A 27,938-nucleotide genomic window follows, 5' to 3' on the forward strand; every position below is an offset into this window, starting at 1 on the left:
CTCTCCATCCTCAGCAGCAGCTCCAGCTCCATGGGGACACACCGCCGCACTTTACGCACCGCTCACCACCGTCCACTGTCGGTCTGCCGCTGCTGGTGTTCATGACTTTGTGGAGCCGAAAACTTTCTCTGGAGTGGAATATAACACAGCACAAGTCAATGGATTAGCACTGAGGAGCGTGTAGGATTATTATTACTGCAGTGAAGCTTCTTTAAATTGGATGTTGATGAAGACTCTGTCCATGTCCTCTGTCGGATGATGGCTCAGGCAGCGTCCGTCATTCCACTGCTTGGCATTATTCTGAAAATCAGCTGTGTTGCTGGTAAGAGAATAAATCACTTAAAGTTTTCTGTCTTAACTGTTGATTTCAGTTAAATAACTAACTGAAGTAAGAGCGCAAATAATATATTTTACTAGATTAATATTATGCTTCTGTCAATTTAATGTTGTCCTCAGCTGTGACTGTGAGGACAGACATATATGGGCTTGCTGAATACTACCAGATAAATTTGAAATATGAAAACTATGAGAAAGTATTGCTGTGTGTGTGTCAGTTAATTTCTGTTCTTGGATATGTCAAGAAAGTGAAGGAAATGTGATTAACTACTTTACACCAGTCATAATCTTTACATTTGCTTAAGAATAAGGTTTATAACGTCAAACTTAGAGGTCATGAGGTTAAGTTACGGCCACCTCTATGATGCCTGCTTGGTCAGGCTAGCGTGTTTTTTCCATACAATACAATATGAGCTTTAGGGCCTCACAGGGAAGTGGTGGGCAGGCTGTATCCTCAGAAACAGGAACCCCACCTAGGCCACACTGTGCTAGGCTATTGAGCCTGACCCGGCCCATCTTCCCCTGCTTCCTGTTTTGACACAGCTCCGCCATTTTCTGCAGCGGAGGAATAATGACCCTGAGTGGCCCGAGAGCCAGTTACAAAACAGCCCTGCTTTTTCTGTATTGTACTTTCAGTTTCTGACTTGATTTAATTTTCCAAAACATTTTAATGAACATATTGTGCATGTAGTTGAAGACAATAGTGACTTCTGACCCCTTTGTGTAATTGTTGGGCCTGTACAGACTGATGTCATCACTGTTGATGTGTTTGTCTTTGCTGTGATTGACTTGTTGTTTCCTTCAGCCATTGAACTGAGGTTTATGCCTGATCCACCAACGCTGAACATCTATGGCATCCACCGAATGAACAAATCGGACAACCTGGAGTTAATATGCAGGTATATAAACCTCACTGAGTTCAATCCATCGACCAACCCAGACATACACAAATATACATACTGAGAGAATTCTTTGTCTCTTGGCTGGCAGAGGTCGGCAGTACCTGAGGTGGACGACCCCTCCTACAAGCACTCGCTTCTCCACCAGTGACTGCAGTGGGTCAGGACTCTTCTGCACAACACTGCGGATCTTCAATGCCACTGTCAATGAAACTGGACAGTACCAGTGCTCCTACAGAGACCTGAAAGTCGAAGATGGCAAGACTTCAGTAGCGGCCTATGTCTTTGTCCACGGTATAACTCATTGTAATTTCATTTTGGAGTGTAGCGGCAGTGATGAGTCATCGCATGATAATGCAGTTGTTTGCTGTGATGTCGTGCCATACAGAACTTTGTTGCAAGTAGGCACTGGGTATGGAAGAAATGTTTCACTCGAAGCCAAACAGTCTGGTGATGGGGGGAACAATTCTTTTCACAGTATCAGTTCCTTAAAGTCGATACATGGAAATGTATTAAGTCTTTGTGACCTTTCGTGTGTTAAAATATGATGTCAGTATTTCCGTGACACTCTGTTATAGCACATGCACGCTAGACAGCTAGTGCTGCCTGCTCCACAAAACTTATCTCCAATGCATTACTAGTCCTCATATATAAGTTTACATAAATAAAGATAAAATATTCAACTTAATGCATTGATTCAGCATCTCAGTGAACTCAGTACGATGCTACAGAAAACGTATCTTCTTTGTAGCGTCTATGCTGTCGCCTCATTACAACTTAAAGCTCATGAACACATTGAAATTGGAAGAACAACTGTCCGAGGGGCACTTGAATGCACCATTGACCTTGACTTCAATTTAATCGGTCCTCGCTTGTTCACTCTGTGTCTTTGCTGCACTACATTTGGGATTCATGAACACGTAGAGGTTTGACAGGCTGATGTAATACACACTGGACACTAGAAAAAGTCATTCAGAAAGATTATTATGTTTATTTTTGCTTTTCACTTAGACAGTCCAAAAATATCCTTTTATATAACAGTGTGGTTCACAAACCCAATGTCAGCTCACATACCGATGTTGGGCAAATCTGATTTGGTAAAATTGTTGTTAAGGGGTTGGATTGTCATGAGTTATATTACTGCAGATCGTATCACTGTCAACATTTAAACCCACAGTACTGTAAAAAGTTAAACCTTTACACTGTATAAAAGTAACCACAGTGTGGTTAGAAATGTTTTTCTCACAGTAATCAGGATCATTCAAAGTGAATTATAGGGAAAGTAAACCTCATGTTGTTGGGGCGACTAAAGGACTCCTGCTGTTTCAGCCCTAGTCACAAAGGATACACTACTACTATGGAGTTTTAATGTAGCCAGTCTTGCCTCACCCCATCAGTGTTGTGTTGATTTCACTTAAACGTTCTCCCAAACCTAACCTCAACACATTTCTGATGTCTGTGTATTTGATTTCAGATTACAAGGTGCCATTTGTGCCGTCTGAGAAAGAATACGAAGTGGTGTTCATCCGTGAAGGAGAGCGGGTGGTGATACCGTGCCGAGGCTCGGTGGAAGATCTCAACGTTACACTCCACACTGTGAGGAAGAGTTGCTTCTATTCTTTTCACGTTCTTTAGTGAAATCTTGAGCTGGAGCAGCTTCTGTAGGATGAAAGGCAAAGCAGTAGTAGACCTGTAATATCACATCTTATTTTGAAGATTGGTCAAAATCAAAGCAAAAGAGGCAGAAATATTATGATTTTTATGTCCGTATAATGGGTCAAGCTCCAAAAACAAAGGACTCTATTTTTTCCTAAAATGCAACTAACAGCATCATTAATGTTTGACCCTCAACACCTGGTTGATGTCCATGTTTTTCAAACTTCGTGCCAAAGTTTGTGACACAGGCTTTCTGTTTCTCTATTCCCAAGCCTGAGCCAAAACAATGATGACATCATGGGGTTGTTTTTCAGATTTTAGGAAGTTCCCCTACAGTCACTGATTATAAAGCACAAGTTTTCAAGTTAGACCTGTACTCCTTATGACAAGTAACCTCCCAACCACCAGAAAAATTTTAGAATTGTACCTTTCTGCAAACCTCTAATACGTTACTTTTGTATGTTTCATATGCAGCAGATATGTATGTTTACATTTCTCTACATTTCAGTTTTCAATTTTATGTTGCAACGACAAAGGTGTGATTATGTTTAGGCCCAAAAAACACTTAGTTAGGGTTTCAGATATGCAGTTTTGTTGCCACAGACATGGCTGGAAATGTCCTGATGAGAAACTTAGCTCATATACACGTGATCTAAACTATGCTGCTTTAGAAATGTTGATATGAGACGTAGGAAATCATACGCATGTAACATATCTGTGGTTTGCAGAAACCTACAATGGCAACATTTTATTCTGGCAACTAGGGGAAACTAACCTTGATGTGTAAAACCAGTTTAGTGCACCTTTAACCCAGTGGAACTGAGATCAAATGACTTTCAATTATATGTACTTTTTAGGCAAACATGAAAAATATATTCTCAGCAGTTCCTCGATGCTGATAATTTCGTATCACTTTACTGAGTTTTTTTTTTTTTTTTACTTCAAGTCAACACAGTAATGTTATCTTGTTTACACAGCCAGATAAGGGGGCTCATGTGCACAAAGTGCTGGTGTTTATGTTTTTTTTTATTTTTTATTCTATGTTCAAAATCAGTAAATTTCTATGTCTGTCAGAAGTATCCAAATAAGGAGCTTCATCCAGATGGGAAAGACTCTCTGTGGGACGCCAGGACGGGTTTCACTGTTCCCAGTCATCTCATCAGCTACGCCGGCGTCGTCTCCTGCCAGACCCGGATTGGAAATGAGACGTTTAAGTCCCCTCTCTACATTGTTGCTGTTGTTGGTAAGATGGCAAAAAGAAATCACATTAATAGAAGTTAAATATGTAGGAGAAATATATGTGTGTGTGATTGGAAAGATTCTGTCTAAATGCAGGACTTTGATTGCATGTGTGTGCATGAGAGAGAAGGACTGATAGAGTAAAAGAGGGATTTGGTGGGGTAACTGAGCAAGCGAGGGAGAGCGGAGTCTGAAGTCTCAGGAGAACAATAGGCTGTCGACTGACTGCCGTGTCTTCCCTCCCTTTTCCGCAGGATACAAGATCCATGAACTCACCCTGACCCCCGCACAAGTGAAGCTGTCAGTGGGGGAGCGGCTGGTTCTGTGCTGCACCGCCATAACCGAGCTCAACGTGGGCATCGAATTCAACTGGACGCACTCCGGTCAGGCCCTGGTCAGTGCTCAAGGCTTTTCTGCTGTTCCTCTGTGATGGTCAATGCCCTTCTGAATTTCTGAAGACAGACAGAGAAACCAGAAGCGGCGTATCGTATTTCCTGTTGTCATTCCAAATACTCCTTACTTCCTTAAGGAATCCTTTAGCTTTTCTCTGCATCAGATCAAATTACAAAGGTGACCAGGTGTGTTTTAGATGTTCTGCCTGCTCACACAAGAATAAATAAGCTTTGTAGACTAAAGCCAACATTTGGTCTTTTCTCTCACAGTTATTCTTTAGTGTCCATGTGTTCTAAACTCTCTGTTTTAAAGACAAATGATCTCTCTCCTGTCAGACCTCGGTGAACGCCCAACCCCACAAGAAGAAGCTATGGAACTCTCTGGAGCTGTCCAACACACTCACAGTGGAGAACGTGACGGTCGATCACACGGGAGAATACACCTGCACTGCATCCAGCGGGCAGATGGAGAAAAGTGCCTCAGCGTCTCTTAAAGTGTATGGTAGGTGTCCTGAACACATAATACAGACAGCTGTGTTGGTACTCAGAGTAAAGTTATGATGGCTAAAAACATCCCTATGACATGCTGACAAATTATTACTACGACATGTTTTTCCCTCTTAAAAACAGCTGAGGATTGCAATGTGTACATTTTTTGTGTAGCTGCAGCAAAAGAAGTTAACTCCACTCATTTTATAGCATTACCGTAACATCAGACGGAAACATTCAGCATGTTTGTGCATCACTTTGTACATTTTTTCCCTGTAATTCAGCCTGACATATGTTTTTGTATCTGGACATTGTATTTAAAGATCTTTTTAACTGCTAGGAAGATAAATTTGATATGCTGTAATAAAACTGTATGCTGTTTTTCCATTACTGCAAATACAGATACCCCTCATTCATGTCGAATGTTTTTTCCCCCAGTAGTTTTTTTCCTACTAATAAAATAAAAAATAGAGCCAAATTAACCACTAAATAATATTGTCAGTTAAAAAAAAATCAAAGTGAATTGTGAAAGTTTTATGATTTTCTTTCAACCTCCAATTGATTTTATTTTTTGTTTCTTTTACCACAACCCACTTGATTAAATCATTAAAACTCAAATTAAATAATTTTACTCTCCTGTTTAATGTTCACTAGCTGGTTCTATTTTCAACTATTTTTCCCCCTTTTTTTGTCCGAGTTTAATCAATTATTTATCAATTTCCTTTCCCCCCCCAAAAAACCAGCATCTTGATGCTCATATGAGAATGAGCTTGGTGTTTCCAGAGCAGTGATTAGTCCAGTGATTGCGTACCTGTAACAGCAGAGCAAATGCTTCATATTTTGTTTTACACTGCATAGTAATTATTTAATAATCAGCACCATTTTTATTGATGTATTCAGTTATATTTTTAATAGTGTGATAATTTTCCTCTACGCCACCTATAAGCCACTTATAAATAAAATATCTCCACCTTTCCTTTCTTAAAAAAAGTGTTAATTGAGCTAAATTAATAATAGCTAACTGAGCTATGGATTCAAGATTCAATACTTTATAGCCATGTTGACATGTTGATAGGAATTTGTTTCAGTGGAGCTTCACGCACTGACAAAGAAACACTCACTCAATATGTTACACAATAAAATAAATACATTAAAATAAGATAAAATCCAGACCATAAAAGGGAATAAATACTAAAATAATAAAATAATACTAAGGCAACTGCAGAGGGATTAGCAGCATCAAATACAGTATGAAGTGCACAATAAAAATGAGTAAAAAAATAAAAATAAATATATAATCTTAAGAAACAGAAATTTAATGTGAACTTGGTTGAACAGTTTTTATTCTTTTCTAGTAACAATCACACAGTTGTTCAAAGGTATGAGCCAGATTAAGATTAGTTTCCTTTTATGTGTGGTCACCAAAGAAAATTAATATCAAACAAAGCATTGAATCTTGAACTATTCTGTGATTTTTCTTGTGTTTCCAGAAAAGCCTTTTATTGATGTCAAAGAGCCATGGACAAAGGTTTGGGAAGTAAATGTGGGAGATCAAGCAACTATCCCTGTCAAGTACTCAGCCTACCCGGATCCCAGCTTGAAATGGTGTGTTCACAGTGGCAGAATAAGAAGTACCAGCAGCAGTTTGTCATATAGTCACTGAGCTCAATGTGTACTGTATAGCTTTGGTAGCATGTTAACTTTACATTGTGACCTTCTTACGTTCATGTCAAACCAAATACTTTATAATAACGTTAAAACATTCCTCTCCTCTGTCTGCCCAGGTTCAAAAATGGCCAACCACTGAATGATTACAGAATAAAACAGAGAAGCGATGCCCTCATCATCCGGGTAGTCACTGAAGCGGATGCAGGGAATTACACGATGGTCCTGACCAATAAGATTACTAAAGAGGAGCAGAAACACTCTCTCCAGCTGCTGGTCAACGGCATGTCTTCTCTTTTTATGACCTTTTTTAAATTTCTTCTTAAAGGATAACTTTGCTATTATTCAACCTCAATCCCATTTCCCCATGTTTTTGTGTCCAAGTGAGTAATAGGAACAACAATTTTGGAATTTGTCCAGTATTGAGCGAGTATTGTGCACGTCCACTAAAACTGCTTCTTTCTGCCACCAACAGAATCAGATTGTTATTCTAAGTGTCTGACAACATTTTGGGAAGGACTCAACAGGGATAGACATTTTTGGCGATAGCGATTTTAGGGTTGTTTCTGGCTAATGAAAAATAATCTTACTCCTCAACAAAGAAGTCTCTGTAGGGATCCTTTCTATAAGTTGTCAGACACTTATAATAACACCCCGAGCCTGTCAGTGACAAAAACAAGCGCTTTAAGTAGATGTCAAGTGACGTGCACAAATGCCTCGAGTGGTTACATTGCAGCCTGTTTCGTGGCTGCCAGCTGCAGCGCTCTCACACAATACTGGACTTATTTCAAAAACTGTTCACATCAGTAAGTTAGACACAAAAATATGAGACATAGGGTCAAGGTTGAAAAATATCAAAGTTGCCCTTTGAGCTTCCTGAAACTGTTGGTCAGGAGACACTGATGATAACTCTTGGTGTCTTCCTCTACAGTGCCTCCTCATATCATTGAGAAGGAGGTGGCAGTGGACACTGATGTGTACCCGTACGGCAGCAGCCCCACCTTGAGGTGCACCGCCCGTGGATTCCCCACACCTGCACACATCCAGTGGCAGTGGATGTCTAAAGAGGATTGTCCAGAGGCCTTCCTGTAAGTGTGTATGTGTGTGTGATTGAGAGACACGGAGAGAAAAGGAGAGAGAGGGAAGAGGGGGGGATTTCCTTTTGTGTGTGCATGTAGTGTTCACATGCCTCTCAGTCAGTCATTGTCAACAGGTTGTTGATTTAGACCGCTTGCGTGATGTTGACAAAAACAAGAGAAGAGACAATGAGAGCACGCTCTGACCTGATGCAGATCAGCGGATGTGATTCATGCTCTTCACAATGTCTATTTTGTAGAAACACATCAAACATTCAGACTCAGAATGTGTTCATTCTGTAATTTTTTGCTACAAGCTGTATACCTCTCTTCACCAGCCATCTAAGGTGGCAGCTCTGTCTAATGTTTTGGCTGTTATACAGCAGCCTGCTCAGGTATGCCGTGGTCTGACCAGTGTTGATATAGAAAAGAGGAGGCGCCTGTGAGTGGAGGCTTTGTCCAGAGAAGACCATCAGCAGGTTCCTTATCTCCTGCCTCCACATCAGAGCACTTCCTCAGTACTGCACTATGTTTCCTGTTGTTCCCGTCGAGCTCTCTGTCAAAAAAGAGCTTCTTCCTGCTGAAGCTGCGTCTCCTCTTACTCTCATACTTTCTTTCCCTGGTTATTATGTACCCAATGTCACAACTGAAGAACACACTGATTTCCTGTGTTTCTTTATTTGGATTGACATTATGTCCGCACCTCACCTAAAAATATATTACATAACAAAAACAGAGAAGGAAGAAGACATTTTTTGCAAATGGAAACAGAAAGAAACATAAAAAAAATCAAGGACATGACCCTAATATAGAGTATTAATGTGTTTTGTGTGAAAGAGACACTTCTGCAGAAATGAAACACTTCAGCTACATTTACAGGAACATTTATTTAAAGTATCATAGCCAGATGTGTTAGTGTTACCTGGTTTCTATTTGTTTTCGTCCAACAGGTCAGGCCCAATAAAGTCTGAAGTACAGCTGGCCAAGTGTACAGGTTGGAGAGATATCGGCAATACCACTGGTCATCACCCTGTAGGACGAATCATGACTGATGCTGAGCATGCCCATAAGGTAAATAATCCCATTTGATTACACCTCATTCTCCCTGCTGTCCATCACCATGGGAATTCTATCAGTTAAAGGTCCAGTGTGTAGGAAGATTTAGTGCCGTCAAGCGGTGAGGATTGCAGATTGCAACCAGCTGAAACTTCTCCAGGTTAGAATTCCTTGAGTGTTCATTATTCAGGAGGTTTTTACCAGGCGCTGAATCATTCACAGAGGTCTCTATCTCTCCAAAACAAACGACCAGGTGATTTAATCTGCTTAAAACACAGAATAAAGCAGTTTCACGTTACCACGTTTCTTCGATGCTGTTTGTTAGAGACAGGTCGCTAGCCTAGCACCTGATCCAAATGTTCAGGAGGTTTTTACTGGAGCTAAATTATCTACAGAGGTCTCTTACTCTCCAAAACAAACTGACCTGGTGATGCAAACCAGTAAAAACACTAAATAAAGCAGTTTCATGTTAAAAAAAAATCAGTGTTTTTCTGACACTCTCCTCACAGAGGGGCTGCTAACTACTGGCACAAAACATGAAAGGCTCTATCTAGAGCCAGTATTAGTTTGTCCGTGCTGGGCTGCTATAGAAACACAGCGGTGCAACATGGCGGCCTCCGTAGGCGAGGACCTGCTCACTAGTGTGTAGATATAAACATGACGATTCTTAATTCTTAATAGGTGATTGTACAGTAAAGACCTTTAAATATGTGAATGTTGCATTTTGACTTTGTGCAATTATTAACAAAGTAAATGAATTTTCCTAGAAAATCGCGAGCTCTTTGAAGATTCAGAAAGCTGAGGCCCATGCCCTCTACAGATGCATGGCTGCCAACAAAGTCGGAGAGGATTCACGCATCATCTTTTTCCACGTCACACGTGAGCACCTTTTCCTTTTCACTGTCTCGTGGGCTCTTTTTGTCATTTTCATTATTTATCACACTGTTCTCATTCTCCCTGCCGTGTCCATCTGCAGGTGGCCTTGAGGTGAGCGTGTCTCCATCCAGTGAGCCCGTAGAGGAGGACCACGTGGTTCTGCGCTGTAAGGCGGACAAACTGATCTACAGCAACCTCGCCTGGTTCCGCGTGAACAACATCTCAGAGTCAGAGCAGATAGCGCCGATACAGCCCTGTCGCCAGTGGTGGAATGTAACGAAGTACACTGACTCAAGCTCTGTACTTAAACACAATTTTGAGGTACTTTTACCTTACTTAAATATTTCCATTTTATGCTGCTTTATACTTCTACTCTGGTACATTTCAGAGGGAAATACAGTACTTTATTTCAACAAATAAATCATGAGGTATTATTATAGATTAAGCCACCCAGCAGTAGATAATGTAATTAAAATCAGCTTCACTTTTACCAGCTGTACCAGTAAAGTAATGAACATGTCAATGCATCAATAATTATTCCACAATCCATGATTACAATATGTATTATTCTGCATCCATACTTTTACTTTTTGTTTACTTTCATGCCAGTACTTTTGTACTTGTATATTTCTTATTTTTAAGATTTTGAATACAGGACTTTTACATGTGTGAGTTTGAGAGTTTGTGAGAGTTTTTTTTTTCCATGGTGGTACTGCTTCTTTTACTCAACTAAAATATCTGAATACTTCTTCCACCACTGCCTGTCGCTCCCTTGCACTGCAGCCGAGCCCTCAGTCGCATGTAGTGCTGTCCAGCCTGCAGGGCACCAACGTGACCCTGGAGCTGTCTCTGCATAATGCGTCCCGTCAGGATGAGGGTCTGTATGCCTGTCAGGTGGAATACATCAAGACTCGGGAGAAAACCTGCCTGCTACGCCGTCTTTCTCTCAAAGGTAAAAAAAAATATTCAATTGCCTTTATATGGTTGAAAATACTGTGCCATTCAGGACCTACAAGTCGATCATTCACTAGAAGTTGCATAAGTGCATTTCAAAAAAGGTTTAAAAGGCAGTTCATTGTCAGATTTTCAATCTTGCAACCAGTGCCTAATGTAAAAAAAAATATTTTACTAGTTTCAGTACAGTCACTATTATGGGGGGCATCTGACTGAGGAACATTCTTTAAGCATGATCATTTCATCGTGCCTCACAACTTAAACTATTTCTATCAGATGTTTTAAAAGAGAATATGTTGAACAAAGTAAACAAAAAAAACCTTTATATGTTTTCAGTGTTTCTGAAATGCAATTACTTTGATTCTGATTTTAGGTCTCGAGGCTGCAAGAATCCTTAATAATTTAACCGATCAAAAAGTTAACGTGAGTGCAACAATCAGTCTCCTGTGTGATGCCGCCGGGACGCCAAACCCAACGGTGGTGTGGACCAAAAACAACCACACTGTGGTGGAGGGCTCAGGTGAGACGGTGCATGGCTTTTCGGCGAACACTGACTCTCTTCATGAGGTGCCACAGCGGTTTAAAAGAAACAGTATGAATTGCTTTCAGGTGTGATTCTGAGTCAGCACAACCACATTCTGACAATCCAGCGGGTGAAGAAGGAGGACAGCGGTCTGTACATCTGCACTGCATGCAACAGCCGCGGCTGTGACACCTCGCAGGCCTATTTGACAACTGAAGGTCAGTCCCTCCCTGAATCATACCTGAATATGACACAATGTGCACAATGATGAAGTATTTCCTGTTTGCTGAGAGCAGCGATGACTCTGGGTACAGACATATAAAAAGGCCCCACACCCATTCGACATAGGAGTGTACATGTCTCCTTGTAGTCGTTCTGTCTTGTAGTTTTTTTGTGTGTGTGTCACTTTGTCGTCATTTTGCATCTCTTTGTTGCTGTTTAGCGTCTCTTTGTTGTTATTCTGAATATCTTTTTGGTCGTTTTGTGTTTCTTTGTGGTTGCTTGCTTGTCTTCGTACTTCTTTTGTGTGTCTTTGTCATTGTCCTGTGTCTTTTTGCATCTCTTTGTAGCTGTTTAGTGTGTCTTTGTCGTCATTCTTTGTATCCTTGTAGTTGTTTTGCATGTCTTTGTTGTCTTTTTATGTCTCTTTGTGGTTGTGTTTTTTCATCTTTGTACTTCGTTTGTATCTCTTATAGTTGTCTCGTGTCTTTTTGCATCTCTTTGGTGTCATTTTGCTTCTCTTTGTACTTCTTTTGGCTCTCTGCAGTTCTGTGTTTTTTCCATCTATAGTTGTTGAATATGTCTTTGTTGTTGTTTTGTGTCTCTTTGTAGTCATTCTGTGTATCTTTGTAATTGTTTTGCATGTTTTTGTAGTCTTTTTACATCTCTTAGTGGTTGTTTGCTTCTTTGTACTTCTTTTGTGTCTCTTTGTAAGTGTCCTGTGTCTTTTTGCATCTCTTTGTAGCTATTCAGTGTGTCTTTGTAGTCATTCTTTGTATCCTTGTAGTTGTTTTGCATGTCTTTGTTGTCTTTGTATGTCTCTTTGTAGTTGTTTTTTTCCTCTTTGTACTTCATTTGTGTCTCTTAAAGTTGTCCTATGTCATTTTGTTTTTCTTTGTACTCCTTTTGGCTCTCTGCAGTTCTGTGTTTTTTGCGTCTCTTTGCAGTTGTTTAGTGTCTCTTTGTAGTTAAGTGTTTTTTCATCGTCATTCTATGTATCCTTGTAGTCATTTTGCATCTCTTTGTAGTCTTTTGTGTCACTTTGCGGTTGCTTTTTCCTCCTGTTTGTACTTCTTTTGGATCTCTCTGTAGTTGTTCTGTCTTTTTGGATCTCTTTGTATTTGTTTAGTGTCTCTTTGTAGTCATTCTGTGTCTCTTTGCGGTCGTGTTGTCTCTCTTTGTACTTCTTTTGTCTAACTTTGCAATTGTCGTTTGTTTTTTGTCTCTGTAGTTGCTCTGTCTTGTAGGTTTGTGTGTGTGTGTGTCTTTGTTGTCTTTTTGTGTCTCTTTGTAGTCTCTTTGTGTCTCTCTGTGCTTTTTTGCATCTCTTTGTAGATGTTCTGTTTCTTCTCATAGTCAGTTTGTTTTGTAGCTGTTTGTGTCTATTTTATGTAGTCCTGTGCCTCTCTGTACTTGTTTTGCATGTCTTTAAGTTGTTTTGTGTCCTCTATAGTCATGTTGTGTCTCTATAAGCATCTGTTTGTAGCCTTTTACTAATTTCACAGTACATTTACTGTCCAACAAGAAATGTTAACAGTCACTTCAAACAGAGGCCCTGGCACAGGGGCCCCTGGGCCTGTGCCCGGTTGACCTGTTCAGTAATCCCGCCATGGCTGCTATTGAAGAATATATTGTTCACAGTTCATGCAGACTTTAGCCTTAACCTCTTGACAATATCCTCAGTACTCACAAAGATTGTGTATTTATATCTGGCCTCAAGGCTTCATCAGCTCACATCACACATACGACATTTTTTGATATCAAAGATGTAGAGTAAGAATAACTCTGCTTCCGCATGACAGGAAGTTGCCCCAGTTAGCGCACATCCTCCTGGGAGTTTCTAAATCCAAAACAATGAGGAGACTACAGGACAAAGGGAGAGGCCAGCCCCGCCACAGCTCCAGCCTCTGCTCTCCTGTCCACCCTTTTCTGTCGTGTACACAGAGACACAGTGACAAACAAACAAATGCGCTGACTAGAACCAGGGGCCTACGTGACCTGGACCCCGCCAGCAGAATGTAGACCCAGTTACAGTAGCTCCCAGCTCAGGGGCCAGCCCTGAGGGTAGAGGAAGAAACCGCTAACAAGAAAATCTCTGCATGTGAGGGAGTTTAACAGAGCAGCAGAGAGGGAGAGTAGTTTTAAGAGAGACTTTCCAAGGTTTTTTTAGGGTGGGGAGGGTGGCTGAGTCTTATTTATGCCTGACATTTTTGAGATCAGTCATGTGACTATCCTTCAAATCAGTTAAATGATGCCTGAGTCACATGTTTATTCGACGTTTCCTCAAAATTAAAGCTATCTTTGTAATGTAACTATTAATAATTTAGACTACCTTCCGTTCAGCAAAAAGAAAAAATGTCCAACCCTCTACTTTTCTGACCCCCTCTTTCCCCCTAATAATTTCTGTTCAGTCCCTCGGCTGAATTACAGCATAGCGAGATGGTTCATTACAGCATGTAGTTACACACTGTGACTCTGATAGGCCCTTTCCAAGTTGTCTTTGGCAGTCATTGTTCGTGCTGACTGCTGACCATTTGTTATGACTAGATAAAATATCAGTTTGCTTACAGTCCAGATTCCAACAGTCTCCTTCCTCCAACACAAACACAGACACACACATACACATGTGTACATGCCAAAGACAATGACAAATCTGTCTGAGCCTTATGCAACGCTGCCAAGGCACGCCACGCCTGAAATTATAATCAACATTCCACTGCGACTGTCCCACGAGTCCCGCCGAAGAGCCCCGGCCCCAAATGTGTCAAATTAATTGTGGGATTTATTCTTTGACATGTTTTATTATAAGATTGTTTGTGAACACTCCTGACACTCATATTATTGTGTTTATTTTAGGTGCAGAGGAAAAGACAAATGTGGAACTGATTGTCCCCATTGGGTCAGTGGTGATCGCCATGTTTTTCTGGTTGCTGATCGTCTTTGTCATCCGTGGCAGAAAGCGAGTAAGAACTTCCTCATCCTCATCCTCATCCTCCCTTTGCCATACTTTTCCTTCCTTGGATTTTCCCTCCAGTTACGCACAGAGGAGCCGATACTGAATTGAAAATTTAAAAAAACTGCTAAAACACACACACACACATGCACACACACTGCGGGGTTGTATGACTGATTAGAAGTGACTGGTCTGGCTCTCAGTGGCCGCTCTCCTTTGTATCTGGGAACAACAGGGCCACTCTCTGCTTTCATAAGTCACGTAGACCAGCCGCACTGATTGGGCCCCTTTTTACTGTCACTGGAAAAGTTTTACAGTTTTATCGTAGTCAACAGGAAGAATGAGACATTAATGAACGGAGGCTCATTATTCACACATGATCGCTCTCTCTCTCTGTCACACTGTTCCAGCCAAGTGGTGGGGATCTGAAGACGGGCTACCTGTCCATGATCCTGGACTCAGAGGACATGCCCATGGACGAGCAGTGTGAAAGGCTCACGTATGATGCCAACAAATGGGAGTTTCCTCGGGACAGGCTGAAGCTAGGTGAGAATACTGCAGGCAGCAAGGCGGCTCAGTGAGCAGACAATTCTTCAAGTTGTGGCAAACATCTGCACTGCTGTAGTGTCCTTGAGCAAAAACGGAGTCCCTACAAGTCCCAACTCAGACAGCTTCCCTAGAAAAGCTGATGAAATTGCAAAACAGTTACTTTTTTTTTCATTTCTAATGAGATTTTTTTCCACAGTTCATGCTAATGGCAGTGTCGGTATGTCAGTCCACTACTTTAGTCTAAAATATCCCAACAACCTTCAACAACACACTTAACTAAGATGATAAACATGGTAAACATTATCTGCAAATCATGCCTCACAGACCCGTTAGCTTGGACTTAAGCTACGTTCATATGCTTCTTGGATGGTCCCATTTCTTTGGGAAGTTGTTCTCATGACTTTGGTGTGTTTAAGTCATAATATGGAAACAACGAAGATGCTACAAAGATGATTAGGGATGCACCGAATATTCGGTAACCGAATATATTCGGCCGAATATTGCAAAAAAACACACATTCGGTATTCGGTGGAATAAGTTAAAAGCAAGGCCGAATAATAGCGCCGTGTTTTGATAACGCAATCAAACAGCGTGCCGTGACGGGCGGAGTAAAATGTCGGCACTGTGGCGATCCGTCCGTCACGGCACTCGCATTTGCGAATAAAAATAGTTTTGAGCGAGCAAAATAGGCTTAAATCATTCAGCACGCTGTGTGAACAGCCTACAGATTTCAACCACCAGCAGAAACGAAAGGCGAATCCCATCGGTTGTGGGTTGAACGGTGGTCACAGACACAGACAGTAATGTATTCCTGTCAAATACGGCTCCAATAATATCCTCTTCTTGGCGTGTGGACCGCCCAGAAGTACCTGACAGCCGAGCCAGCCGAACACAGACCGTACGTGATGTGTCAGAGGAGAAACGAGCCGTTCACGGCCCACAAACCTCACCGCACTTTAGGGACTGTTCTTTACTTGTCAGGGGAGGAGGGTGGCTGGTTGATTCTTATTTTATTTATTTATTTTATTTTGATCCCCCCTATGTTCATCACTGATTGATGCTGTTTTTGAAGTATGAATAAGTCAGTAAGTAATTTATTCCATTGAAATATCATTGATGTATTATAGAAAAGTGATTTATCTTTTTATAAATGACAAAAGGCACATCTGCCTCATTTTTGCTGTGGTATCCTGATACTACTCAGAACCATGATATTTTCACTGGTATCGTACAGTGGGATCCAATTTTGGTACCGTGACAACACTAATCTGGAGGGGGTTCATCTGCAAAAACTAATGAAAAACTAAACAACAATATTCGGTATTCGGTACTCGGTATTCGGCCAAGCGTTTAATATTATTTGGCTTCGGCTTTGGCCACAAATTTTCATTTCGGTGCATCCCTAAAAATGATGATGTGTTGTATGTTACTGCTCAGAGTGTTTTTAACAACATGTTGATAACAGCTTAAAGCTTTATACTATTGATTTTGTCCCAGACTTGTTGCTGCAATAATACATTCCCTAAAACCACAAAGATACTGCTTTATCTGACTTGTTGTCAGGGTCAATAACTTTAACCTTTTATAACTTTTCTAACAAAAAAAGTTGTTGTTCTGACTTAAGGGAGTGTTCACATGTGGACAACTTATTTTTATGATTATTCCAACACCACATAAATGCAGGGTGAGTCTTGTTAAATCAAGACAAAAGATGAGGAAAAAGTCACACATATTAAGTAATAGGATTAGTCCAGTGATTTCCAACTACATGATCATGTAATCCATGGGCTGCTTCTGCAGTTAAGTACCAGGGGACGTGTAGAAAGATTGTGGAGGAGCTCAGCTAATTTAAAAGAAATATAGAAATTACAACTTACGAGGCTTTATATTAGATACGACCCACTAACAAGAGACAGTTGTAACACCACCAAATGCTTGGGAGTGTGCAAAAAAAAAAAGTAGGAAGCAGGCAGATAAATTGAAATAGAAAGCTAAACGTGATAAGATAAATTATGTTCTATCATTTTCTACCACTTGAAAAAGTGATTGTGTGAATATTAACTTGACCAAACAGTCAATTAATAAGAGGCAAAGCTACAATTCCAGGATCACTATGTTCCGTATGAAAACGAGTCTACAACTGTGTCAGCAGCTGTGAAGCTGAACTCAGGAACAGCAGTGCTTTGAGCTAAATGCTAATGTCAGCATGCTAACATGCTCACTGTGATGATGCTAACATGCTGATGTTTATCAGGTGGTTACCATGCTTAACATCTTAATTTAGCTTGTTAGCAGGCATTTGTAAAAAAGCAGTTAACACAAAGTACAGCTGAGTGTCACTACGTTAGATAAAGAGTAGTCTTGCTCACCAGACCTTTCTCAAGAAAAGAAAGGTCTGGCTGGGCCGACTCTCACTTTAAGATTGGAGAAAAAAACGCCCCGGCTGCTTGTATTTCTTTCAACCAATCACAATCGTTCTGGGCGGTGCCACAGCAACGGTGCGCTTGCAAAAATATTGCCAGGGGGAAACAGGTTTTGGTGTAACACGCCCACAAAAATATTGCCTACAGGACGCGAACCATTGCAGAAAAATAGCTACATCCCCGCAAGATCAAACACCACAAAAGTTAGTAAAGGACATGTTGAAACGGTTGAAAACTGCTACACAACTGGAGGTGGTAGGGCGGGACTTCAGCGGGTGGCTCGTTCCGCCCAGTGAGAGGCTGATCTATGCAGCGAACTTCCGCCCACTCAGACTAGATAAAGAGTCATAGGAACACCAAAAATATTACAGTCCATCCCGATGTGACATGAATGTGTGCAATATTTAATGGCAATCTAGTTGCTGAGACATCTCAGCCTGGACCAAAGTGGTGGACTGATGAACAGACAGACAGACCAACATTACCATCACTAGAGCTGTGTTGTTGGATGGCTAAAAAGGATCTACTTTTATATAGTCAATATGTTTGCCCAACTTACACCTTTTAATTAATTCAACTGAACACATCTGACAGGTGGTGCCAGTGAAGATGTAATGCATCTGAGAAAACAATACAGGCATTGATGGTTTTATATGCAAGTGTGCCTAAATCACAAATGTTTGACATTAAAGGTGACCCACTGGGACGAGGAGCGTTTGGTCAGGTGGTCGAAGCAGCCGCCTTTGGCATTGAGAAAGCTACCACATGCACTACTGTTGCAGTCAAGATGCTTAAGGGTAAGTATTTTGTCCTCCCTTTCTCTCCAACTAAACACACATGCACACAGACAGTATGCACAGTAAAACTCATCTGTCTGTGTCACAGAGGGAGCAACATCCAGCGAGTACCGTGCCTTGATGTCCGAGCTGAAAATTCTCATTCATATTGGACATCATCTCAATGTCGTCAACCTGCTGGGAGCGTGTACGAAGCCTGGAGGTGAGTCATCATACAAAGCACATGAAAAGTACAGGAAGACGGGCCTGTTTGTTTCCTTGTGTCCTTGTGTCCTGACCATGCAGTATTTCTGGGTAATTTACTTCTTTATGAGGGCCAGTGATGGAACTTAACGGGCGTTTCCGGACCTAATTATAGTGATCTGCATTTATTTGGAGTGGCTGGTGTTTATTTTCCTCTCTCTTTAATATGCTTCACGCTTGTCATTAAATCAGCCTCTAGGTGTCCTCTGTGCTCCTGTGATGTGAAGTTATGAGTTGTCTGACTTTGATCCCTTACCTCTTTGCTCTCCCCTCTCTCCGCAGGGCCACTGATGGTGATTGTGGAGTACTGTAAACATGGAAACCTTTCCAGCTACCTGAAGAGTAAACGTGGAGAGTACAGCCCCTACAAGGTAAATGATGTGGAACCCTCATGCAGCCAGTAAACTGCAGCCAACCTTCTGATGTGGTTGCACTCAGCCCACACAGCTGTACACAGTCACATCATTGACCACAGACCATTACACAGCTGTAACGGCCCACAGATTGGATCTAACACGGACAATATTGTGATCCGTACAAACAAACCCTGCAAGCTGATAGAAATATTATTTTGATTCAAACTCTTTTCTCTGTGTTTCCGGTGTTCAACAGAGGAAGCGGGTGGATAGCCAGAGGTGGGCGTCTGCAGAGGAGGACGTGACTGAAGGGGATCTGGGCCTGGGGAAGGTCGCCCAGTTGGACATCTGCACAGGAACGGCTGTCTGCTCCAGAGCTGGAGACGTGGCTTCAGGTGGTGACATGGACACTCAGGAAGGTATTAACATATATTTGCAAACTATACACTCTTTGACACATATGTCATATATTACATTTGTGTAGGGGTTGTAATGTTGTTCAGGGGCTCATATATACGTTTGTAACATGCACCATGTGACCACAGAGAGCTCAGATGATGACCACCTGACCATGGAGGACCTGATATGCTACAGCTTCCAGGTGGCCAAAGGCATGGAGTTTCTGTCCTCTCGCAAGGTGAAACTACAGTTACCCAAAATTTGTGTGTACGAACATTGACATCCAGAATTGGAGATAAAAATATCTCTTTGTCTATGAGTATGAATCCCTCTGTTTCCGTTTGCCCTACAGTGCATCCACAGAGATCTGGCAGCCAGAAACATCCTGCTTTCAGAGAACAATGTGGTGAAGATCTGCGACTTTGGCCTCGCTAGAGACGTCTACAAAGACCCTGACTATGTCCGCAAGGGAGATGTGAGTCCCCCAAACTGACACATACATGATTAGTTACACAATTAAGATCTGTGAAGCAATTAAACGTACATCTTCTTCTTACTACAGGCACGTCTCCCTCTGAAGTGGATGGCTCCTGAGACCATCTTTGATCGAGTGTACACCACACAAAGTGATGTTTGGTCCTTTGGGGTTCTTCTCTGGGAGATCTTTTCTCTGGGTAAGCCTCGTAATCACCAGTGCACATCACACTAGGCACATAATGATCACTGTAATATCACTGCAATATCACCTGTCATTTCTCCCACAGGGGCTTCTCCCTATCCGGGTGTTTGCATCGACGAGTCATTCTGCAGGAGGCTTAAGGAAGGCACCAGGATGAGACCTCCAGAATACGCCACCAGTGAGATGTGAGTGGACATGATGCAGTTAGTCACGTGGTGGAAGTGTAACTCCCTCAGATGTCTTACTGTGATCCAATTTACTTGTGCTCACAGATACCAGACCATGTTGGACTGCTGGCTGGATCGTCCCACAGACAGGCCGACATTTGCAGAGCTGGTGGAACATCTGGGCAACCTGCTACAGGCCAGCGCTCAAAAGGTCTGTTTGGATCAATACAAATGTCTACTGAGTCCATGAAATGTTTAAAGGAACAGTCCACCCCAAAATCAAAAATACACATTTTTCCACTTACCTGTAGTGTTATTTATCAATCGAGTTTGTTTTGGCCGGGTTGCTGAGTGTTGGAGATATCGGCAGTAGAGATGTCTGTCTTCTCTTTGATATTATCAAACTAGATTGCACTGCGCCGAAGGAAGCGTGTGTATTGCTAGCTCTCTTAGCACCATGACCTCTCAGCTCAGCTGTGGAGGACAACCTTAATATTTTCATCTCATGCTGTCACGAGCATGAGCCCCTTGTCCATGAGTGTGTCCATGAGGCCCTCAGGATGTGCATTAGGCTTTGAAGCCAATTGTAGTGGCCACACAGTGGAATTACAACTTCCAGGTCCATCATGGGATGCCATGGGGCCCAAAAAGAGTTTTTCCCATAGACTTACATTTTAAAGGGACATCTGCAAATCATTGGATACATTTTTTTGAGCATCACAACCCTGCAAAAATTTTACAATCAGAATTTGATCCATTTGGTCTGATAGCATTTGGAAACAGAGTCCTGCACAGGTCCATTTTTGAAAACATGCTCCAACCCATACCCGTAAAGCTCAGTACCAGAGCCGACCTGTTACACGTCATTATGTCTAAGTCAAAGCCACACCCGCCTGAACCTGTTGATAAAAGTCCCACGACCCGACCCACACTTGTGATTAAATACACACAGGCTACAGTTGTTCAGATTTAAGGCTCATTTATGCTCCCTTTACGTACGAAAATGTATACGTCCGTTTCAAACGATGTTACCGTCACTGCCCACATACTTCCATGCGTCCTTTACGTTGGCATGGATGTTAACCAATATATCCACCAGGAGGCAGCCCAGCATCAAAAGTTTATGACAACAACAAACTCAAAAACAAACATGGCGACTGTGGAGGAGATATTGATAATGTACCTCTTGCATAAAAGACAAAAACAGAGGCAGCGTTGTAGGAGGCGGTGGTCGGTGAGGCCGTTAAATACATCATGACTGGAGGACGTAGAATTCTTTTCTCTAGTACTGCCGATGAAAGAAATTGAATTGTTATTTCTTCTTCGTGTCTCACTAGAGCTTCGTATCGGGTAGTGACAGCAACACTTAGTTTGATAGAAAAAAAGTAGTTCCTACATGAAACTGCTCACAGCAAGGTCTCCGGATTATCTTGAGTAACCGGGTCATGATTTCTGTAAGGAGACATTGCTGTTGAGTTTTTTAATGTGTTTTTGGTGCTTTGAGCTCCACAAGCCGAGTGCCATCTCGCTCCATTATATTGGAGAGAAGGCAGACATCTCTATGGCTGATATCTCCAACACTCTGCAGCTCACACAAAAAAAATCTAGATTGATAAATAGCACTACAGGTAAGAGTGAAAATATTTTTTGATTTTGGTGTGAACTGTCTCTTTAAACTCTTTAGAATATTGTCAGTTGCCAGGAACAACAAAGAAAACACAGGATGTAGATGTACGAGTTTCTGCACTGACAGCAGCCTCGATCGTCCGTAACGCAAGTTTGATTAAAGGCACACAATTTTCCTTGGCGATACCTCTCAGCTGCTGTCAGTGTTCCCTGCATACCGTATACCCCCAAAAGCATTGCAACAAGTTCACAGTTATTCATTGAGCAGCGCCAAGTCATTCTGGGAGGTTTAGGAAGTCATTAAGTGAAGCTGACGTAGAAAAAAAAACAGGCGGATGCAAAGTAGTTGCAACAGGAAATGTTGATTACAGCATCAGGAATAATAATTATTACTGGGATACATTTAATATCACTAACTGATCGCTTTCATGTGAATTCATATTTGTGTGGATTAATTGATCCAGTGTGTATTTGAGGTGATGTCATCAGAGTACTCTTGATCTCCAGGATGGGAAGGACTACATCCCTCTGACAGCAGGCAGCGAGGCACAAGGATCTCCAGTGACCCCTGACCCCAGGAGCCCCTACAGCCTGCCCCAAAGTGGGGAAATCCTGGAGGCTCAGCTGCACTATGACAAGCCGCCGTCCCTCGGGTCAGCATGATCATCTCACTTTGCACTGTCACTTCTGAAGGTTCAAATCCTCAGTGGGGAATCTTGTTCAATAACTTATCTCTCCTGTACAGACTGCCTCAGCAGAGTGAGAGGTGCAGTCGGCCCCTCAGTGTGAAGACGTTTGAGGACATCCCTGTGGCGCGCAGCAGTGTCATGGTGAGTGTGCATGATCAGCACACATTATTTACATATTAGAAAACATTAGAAATGCATTAAATGTCAAGCAGTTTGATGTACCTAATGAACTGGAAGCTTAGTGAACAGGACAGTGATTTCTTAATCTGTAAACTAATACACATTAATTCCTTTCATACATTCATATATTTTTTCTTTTTGCAAGTTTGATGGTTCACAAAGGTTGAGCTGCACCTTCAAACTGTCCTTTGTTAGCCGTCTCTGGTGTGGTAGTCAGGGGAAAAGTGTAGTACAGCAAGGGAGGACACAGAACAAAAGAGATTCAGACTAAATTCTGGATTTTTAAATGCTTCTGTTTACATATTAGTTGTGTACAGACAGTACAAAGATGTGCAGAAATGCATTTAGTTTTATATATGTAATGTTTCAATTCATGTTTGACATGAGGCATGCATGATGAGCCACCCTGCATGTGGGTTACTCTACAGGTGCACCTGGTCAGTCATCAGGGCTTGATTGAACACACATGACGCCAGCTGCCTGCAGGTCAAGTTATTACAAACACACCAGAACAATACATTTAAAAACAGAAAATATACACTTGTACTGGAGTCACTACTTTTATTATTCTTTAAAGATTTTTAAAGAGAATATTTTAATGTGGCTTTGAAATTGAAATAAGAACTGAAGATGATTTTGATGACTTGATATGAGATGATGGTGTGAAATAAGTCAGTCTTTGCAGTCTTTTGGTTGATTTGTCAAGTAGTGGACGATCATCAGACAATAGCCATGTTTCCATCAGCCTGTTTAGATGTGCATCTAGAAGTATCGCATCAGAAAATTATGATGGAAACGCCAAAATTAGAATTAAAATCCCCTGATTCGCACAAACTAAAATACGCTCGCTTTAGCCGGGTTTTGGTTTTTGATTAGAAAAAATGTTGATTCGCAAAACGGGGGATGGAAACAGTTATGTTCGAATTAAGTCTGACGTAGCGCACCTCTCTCCATGGTGATATCCACATTTTGGGTAGGGAAGGCGGTAATGCATTTACAAGCTGGTTGCCAACTGCTAGAAAACGTAGAAGAAGAAGAATGCGAGACTTGTTTTGTTTCTGGTTCTGCGGAAAACTCACGCAAGTTCGTAGTTTTCACCAGAGTCCGTACATTTAATGGAAACACACAGCATTCGTATTTCTTTTAATGCGCATTTCCCAATGATTTGAATCACTTTTGGATGGAAACATAGCTGCTGACTATGTTTACATGCACAAAATATTCAGTTTTTCGCCCTTATTCCACAAAGTCAGTATTCCTACTAAGCTAATTACGTGGCTAATGAAAATAGACATTACACTAAATATTCCTGTTTACGTGCAGCCGTGCAGACTCTGATTAACGTGCCCTAGTATGTCATTTATCACTTCAAAATATGGAAAAATGGAATGTCTGGAGCTGCTTGTGCCATTTTGCTTCTTTGTGTACCAATGGCAGACTTGCAAACACAGCCTCCCTCTTTCAATTCTTCAACCACCTTCTTGAAAAAGTCAAAGTTGCAATATTTCCCCATAGATCCAAATACCTGTTGATATCAGAGTCTTTCATTATGTTTTAAACAAGGTGTGTTTCTCCTTCCAGCCACAAATTTGGGCTTTTCTTTTGGGTGTGCACCTCTACCCTTAGCCTCACACGCTGTTGGTTTGTTTACAGCATATCCATAACAATGCACAGAGCCAACTGTGTTGCAAACTGCGGTGAAGACCCCAGTTAAGTTGCAGATTAGGAATGTGCTGTATACATGTCCATAGAATGCTCCTAAAACCTGAATAATACCGACATCGACATCGTCTTAATCGGAAAATGCTAAATTTGGACAAAGGCCTAGTTTGGAATATCCAAATGGAATATTCTAATAATATTATATAATGTTATTAAATTGTTGTTGTTTTTTTCAGTACTGTTAAAACACTTAGTTGGCTGACAGAAAATTGTCTCAGCAAAAAAAAAATTGATAATCGATCAATAGTCTCAGTCACTTTAAGCAAAAATGCTGAACTATTGTGAGAATTTGCTGCTTGTCTTTTTATGTGATGCAAACTGAATATATTTGGGATCTTAAAACTTCAGGAAGTTGTGAGGGGCATTTTTTACAATTTCTGACAAGCTATAGACAAAATGATTTATCGATTAATATAATCAGCAGATTAATTAATGATGAGAATAATCACTGCAGCTCCACTTTAGAAACCAATGGGTAAACTGGAGAATATGAATGAGGTTGTAACATTTCCATATTCTTTGCTGTTATTTTCCGTCTCCCCAGTTTATTTTAGCTGAATGTCACAGTTCCCTGAGTTGATTGGAGGGTGATTCAGATCACCTGTTGCACAAGGTGTGGGGACTGACTCCTGAGTAAGAATTGAGAGCAGCTTGGTGCATTTGTCCTCTGGGCCAATCAGGGTGTGACGACGCCTTTTCTTAGGGCTTAAAAGAGTTGGGGAAACTCTCACTCTGGGCACTCTGATCCTGCGCTTGATCCAATGCAGACCTCATGTTAGCAGATATTATCAGCCAGAAACTCTCGTGTCTTTGAGATTTCTTTGCTGGCTTTTGCGGTTTTGTTTGAGGGTGAATTTGTGCCCTCTGAAACTAAAGTGGAGGGAACATTAAAGAGCCCCCCTCCACTAGGTCACCTTCATCAGGGCAGATCTTTGTGTTTTCATGCAAGAGTTCAGGTTCTTTAAACATAAGCCAACAGCTGCAGACTTTAGTTTGTGGTTTTGTTCATTGATTTATTTTCATTAAAATCCAATATAACCCCTTCCCCATATAAAAAAAACAGTTGTTTATTATCAAGGGGGAATGACTTTCATTAAAGGCTCTTGAGATGTGTATCTCACTCATTCTCAAGAACTGGAACAAAAACATATTTGAAAAAGATCAACGTCTTGACCATTAAACCTTAAAATGGGCCAAACTCCCAGTGATTTAATTTTCTTTCCTAAACAGCATTTTTTGCAGCTAAAGACATGAATTTTGTCGACTCTATCAGGCACGCAACAAGTCTTGGTATTATGTTAAAACCATCAAGGAAATGTTTAATGATTTTTGTTTTATTAAATACAAGATTATTTTACTAGCTTTATAATCAGAAAGTTTGAAATGTTTTTATTTAGCAAATAAATACTATTAATTCTGCCCACTAACAATTTCTGTTGATGTAATTTGTCTTTGTGAAAAACAACATATGCCATTTATAACATAAATAAACATAAATATGTATATAAACAAAACCCTGGAAGCACACATGAAGCGTTTCAAACACAAATCTTCTCTTTGATTGTTTCCATTTTTTTACAGAAATCAGCTGTTACATAAAAGACATAAAACAAATCTGATGTGAAACTTTGTAACCAAACTGACCGACCGTCAAACAAAATGACAGTAACTGGGAAAGACTGATTTTCCTCTGTCAGAATTCACCATGAATTACAGCAGGCATGAGACAATAAATTTGAATTTGATATTGGAATACAAAAATGTGACAGCATGTATGGGCCAGTCGGTTACTCAAGAGAACTGAGTTATGTCGCCTCCATCAGCGTGGATGGCATCTCCATTAGATATGTGATGGAGCTGACGTCTTACAGAGTTGACAAAAAGTTAGATATTTATTTCACAGCAGTCGTAGTGAGGAGCCATTTTATTTTGTAGTATCAATGAGTTATTTAAATGCTAATCAAGATACTAATTTTTAAACCATGATTCTCATTTAGTTTTGATTCAAAAGTGCTTCCAAAGATGACATGTTATGGTTGAGACATGCACGATAGCAATATTAATCCAGTTTTTAAAAAAAAATAGAGAGCTGAGCAGTACATGAACAGATTTCTCGCTTTTTGGAAACAAGAAAGTGAGACGTGGCTCCTTAGGATTACACTAACCCCTTTTTCCGCCTGATTTAATGATGTTTTGGTAGAAGTCTGACAAAGTTCCCCAAAATCTGGGACACATCTTTGAAGGGCCAATATTTATACCATTGCCATTATCAGTATGCACTGTTTTAGAGTTTGAAGGCCTTTAACAGTTTTTAACTTTCAGAGATTGTGAGTTCTTGTCTGGGACGAGGCTGCTTTGTGGCACAGGGCAAGTTTAGATGCAAAACAGCACTGATATATTTTTTATCTATACTGGGCAAACTTACGGCCGTCTTCTGCTCCCTTCTGTGTGTCAGCTCAGCTCAGGTAGTTTCCAGCTACGTTCCTCCAAGTGGTTGCTTTTTAATGAACCCCGGGTTTTAACAGATCTGGAGAAAACTGCATTTTCCTACTCTGCACCATGGACATGAAACAATCTTGAAAAAGATCTTAAATTAGAAACACTTATATCCACTGATGAATTTAGGGGCATCATAAAGAATGTGGTGACAGAGACATGTGCTTGTTTTTCTTAAGAGGCCACTATGTTCGAATAGTTGTCGTTGTTTTGGCTGCTGCCTTGGCCAGGTTGTAAAATAGATTTTCAATCTCAACGGGACTTCCTGGTTAAAGGTATATTGTCTCTTCTACAGGAGGGTCACACAGACAGTGATATGTGCTTCTCACAAGAGGAGGTGAAGGGTTTAAATCAGCAGCTGCCAGCTACACCCAACTTCAGGTGAGGGCTACACATCCACATATCTATTACTCATATAATATCTATCTGTGAGCCATACATGAAATTTTAAATATACGTCCTCTTCCTGTTTTCTCTCCTCAGCCAGCTGCTGCGCTGTAAGAGTAAAGAGTCCCTGGCCTCTGAGTCATCCAATCAGACGAGCGGATACCAGTCAGGGTACCACTCTGACGACACAGACGCCCCGATCTATGCAAACGAGGAGGTGATCATGAAGCACAACCTGCTGAAGAAGCCTCCGCTGCCCAAGACGCCGGACAAATTCAACGTGGAGATCCGCTACAGCACGCCGCCCGTCTGACCCCACAACTTAACCCTGAGTCATTTCACTGTACAGTTTGTATTACACGTTAGGAACAATGAAAACACACTGATTTTTTTTTTAAAGACATAATTTAATAAGTCAGCTGGGAAAAATGAAGGTTGTATGATAAGTTTGTAAGCGTAGCTCTCTTTGGACAGCCGGAGGAATGCTTTCATGTTTACACAGCGACTAAAAGGTCTGGGCAGCCGAGACATGAGGACACGCCTACTTCCTGAGGCGCAATCCACCCACTTCCTGTATTGCAGGAAATGACATCTGGAATTTTTAGATAATGGAATCAGCAAATGTTTTTCTTTTTTTTATTGTGTTGTCAAACTAAGTGCCTGTTAAGGAGTCAGTTCTCTTAGATGATCAACCAGAACAGTGTTTCTGTAGAGTCACATTTGTACAGTTCTTTAATGCATATAACTTACAGTATTTTATTAAAGTGTATTACTTAACCTGCAATAAATGTAACTAGTTTTATAAAATAAAATACTCGCAGATTAAGACTGTCTTGTTCACTCTCATTGGACACTAAGTCTCTCGTATTCGTCACTATTTGCTCTCAAACAT

General features: G+C 41.1%; 1 protein-coding gene across 2 annotated transcripts; it reads left to right on the top strand.

The window, feature by feature from the left end:
* kdr (kinase insert domain receptor (a type III receptor tyrosine kinase)) lies at positions 1–27,872 on the top strand. Of its 2 annotated transcripts, none has more exons than XM_050054958.1 (31): positions 1–322; positions 1,142–1,235; positions 1,327–1,529; positions 2,710–2,831; positions 3,966–4,134; positions 4,385–4,524; positions 4,859–5,024; positions 6,502–6,616; positions 6,796–6,959; positions 7,608–7,764; positions 8,703–8,823; positions 9,576–9,687; positions 9,785–10,005; positions 10,468–10,636; positions 11,012–11,158; positions 11,248–11,379; positions 14,237–14,343; positions 14,744–14,879; positions 17,998–18,102; positions 18,191–18,304; positions 18,628–18,716; positions 18,958–19,120; positions 19,247–19,338; positions 19,453–19,575; positions 19,663–19,774; positions 19,865–19,964; positions 20,052–20,157; positions 22,080–22,225; positions 22,318–22,402; positions 26,955–27,040; positions 27,143–27,872. In XM_050054958.1, exons 1-31 carry the CDS (start codon positions 256–258, stop codon positions 27,357–27,359), a joined length of 4,080 nt encoding a protein of 1,359 aa, XP_049910915.1. In that variant the 5' UTR covers positions 1–255; the 3' UTR covers positions 27,360–27,872. The 2 variants fall into 2 exon arrangements, with proteins under 2 accessions (XP_049910915.1, XP_049910916.1); XM_050054959.1 differs by having other exon boundaries at positions 2–322; positions 3,969–4,134.
* Positions 27,873–27,938: the final 66 nt, after the last annotated feature.

Source organism: Epinephelus moara, chromosome 10 (genome assembly GCF_006386435.1).
Source record: "Epinephelus moara isolate mb chromosome 10, YSFRI_EMoa_1.0, whole genome shotgun sequence".
NCBI lineage: Eukaryota > Metazoa > Chordata > Actinopteri > Perciformes > Serranidae > Epinephelus > Epinephelus moara.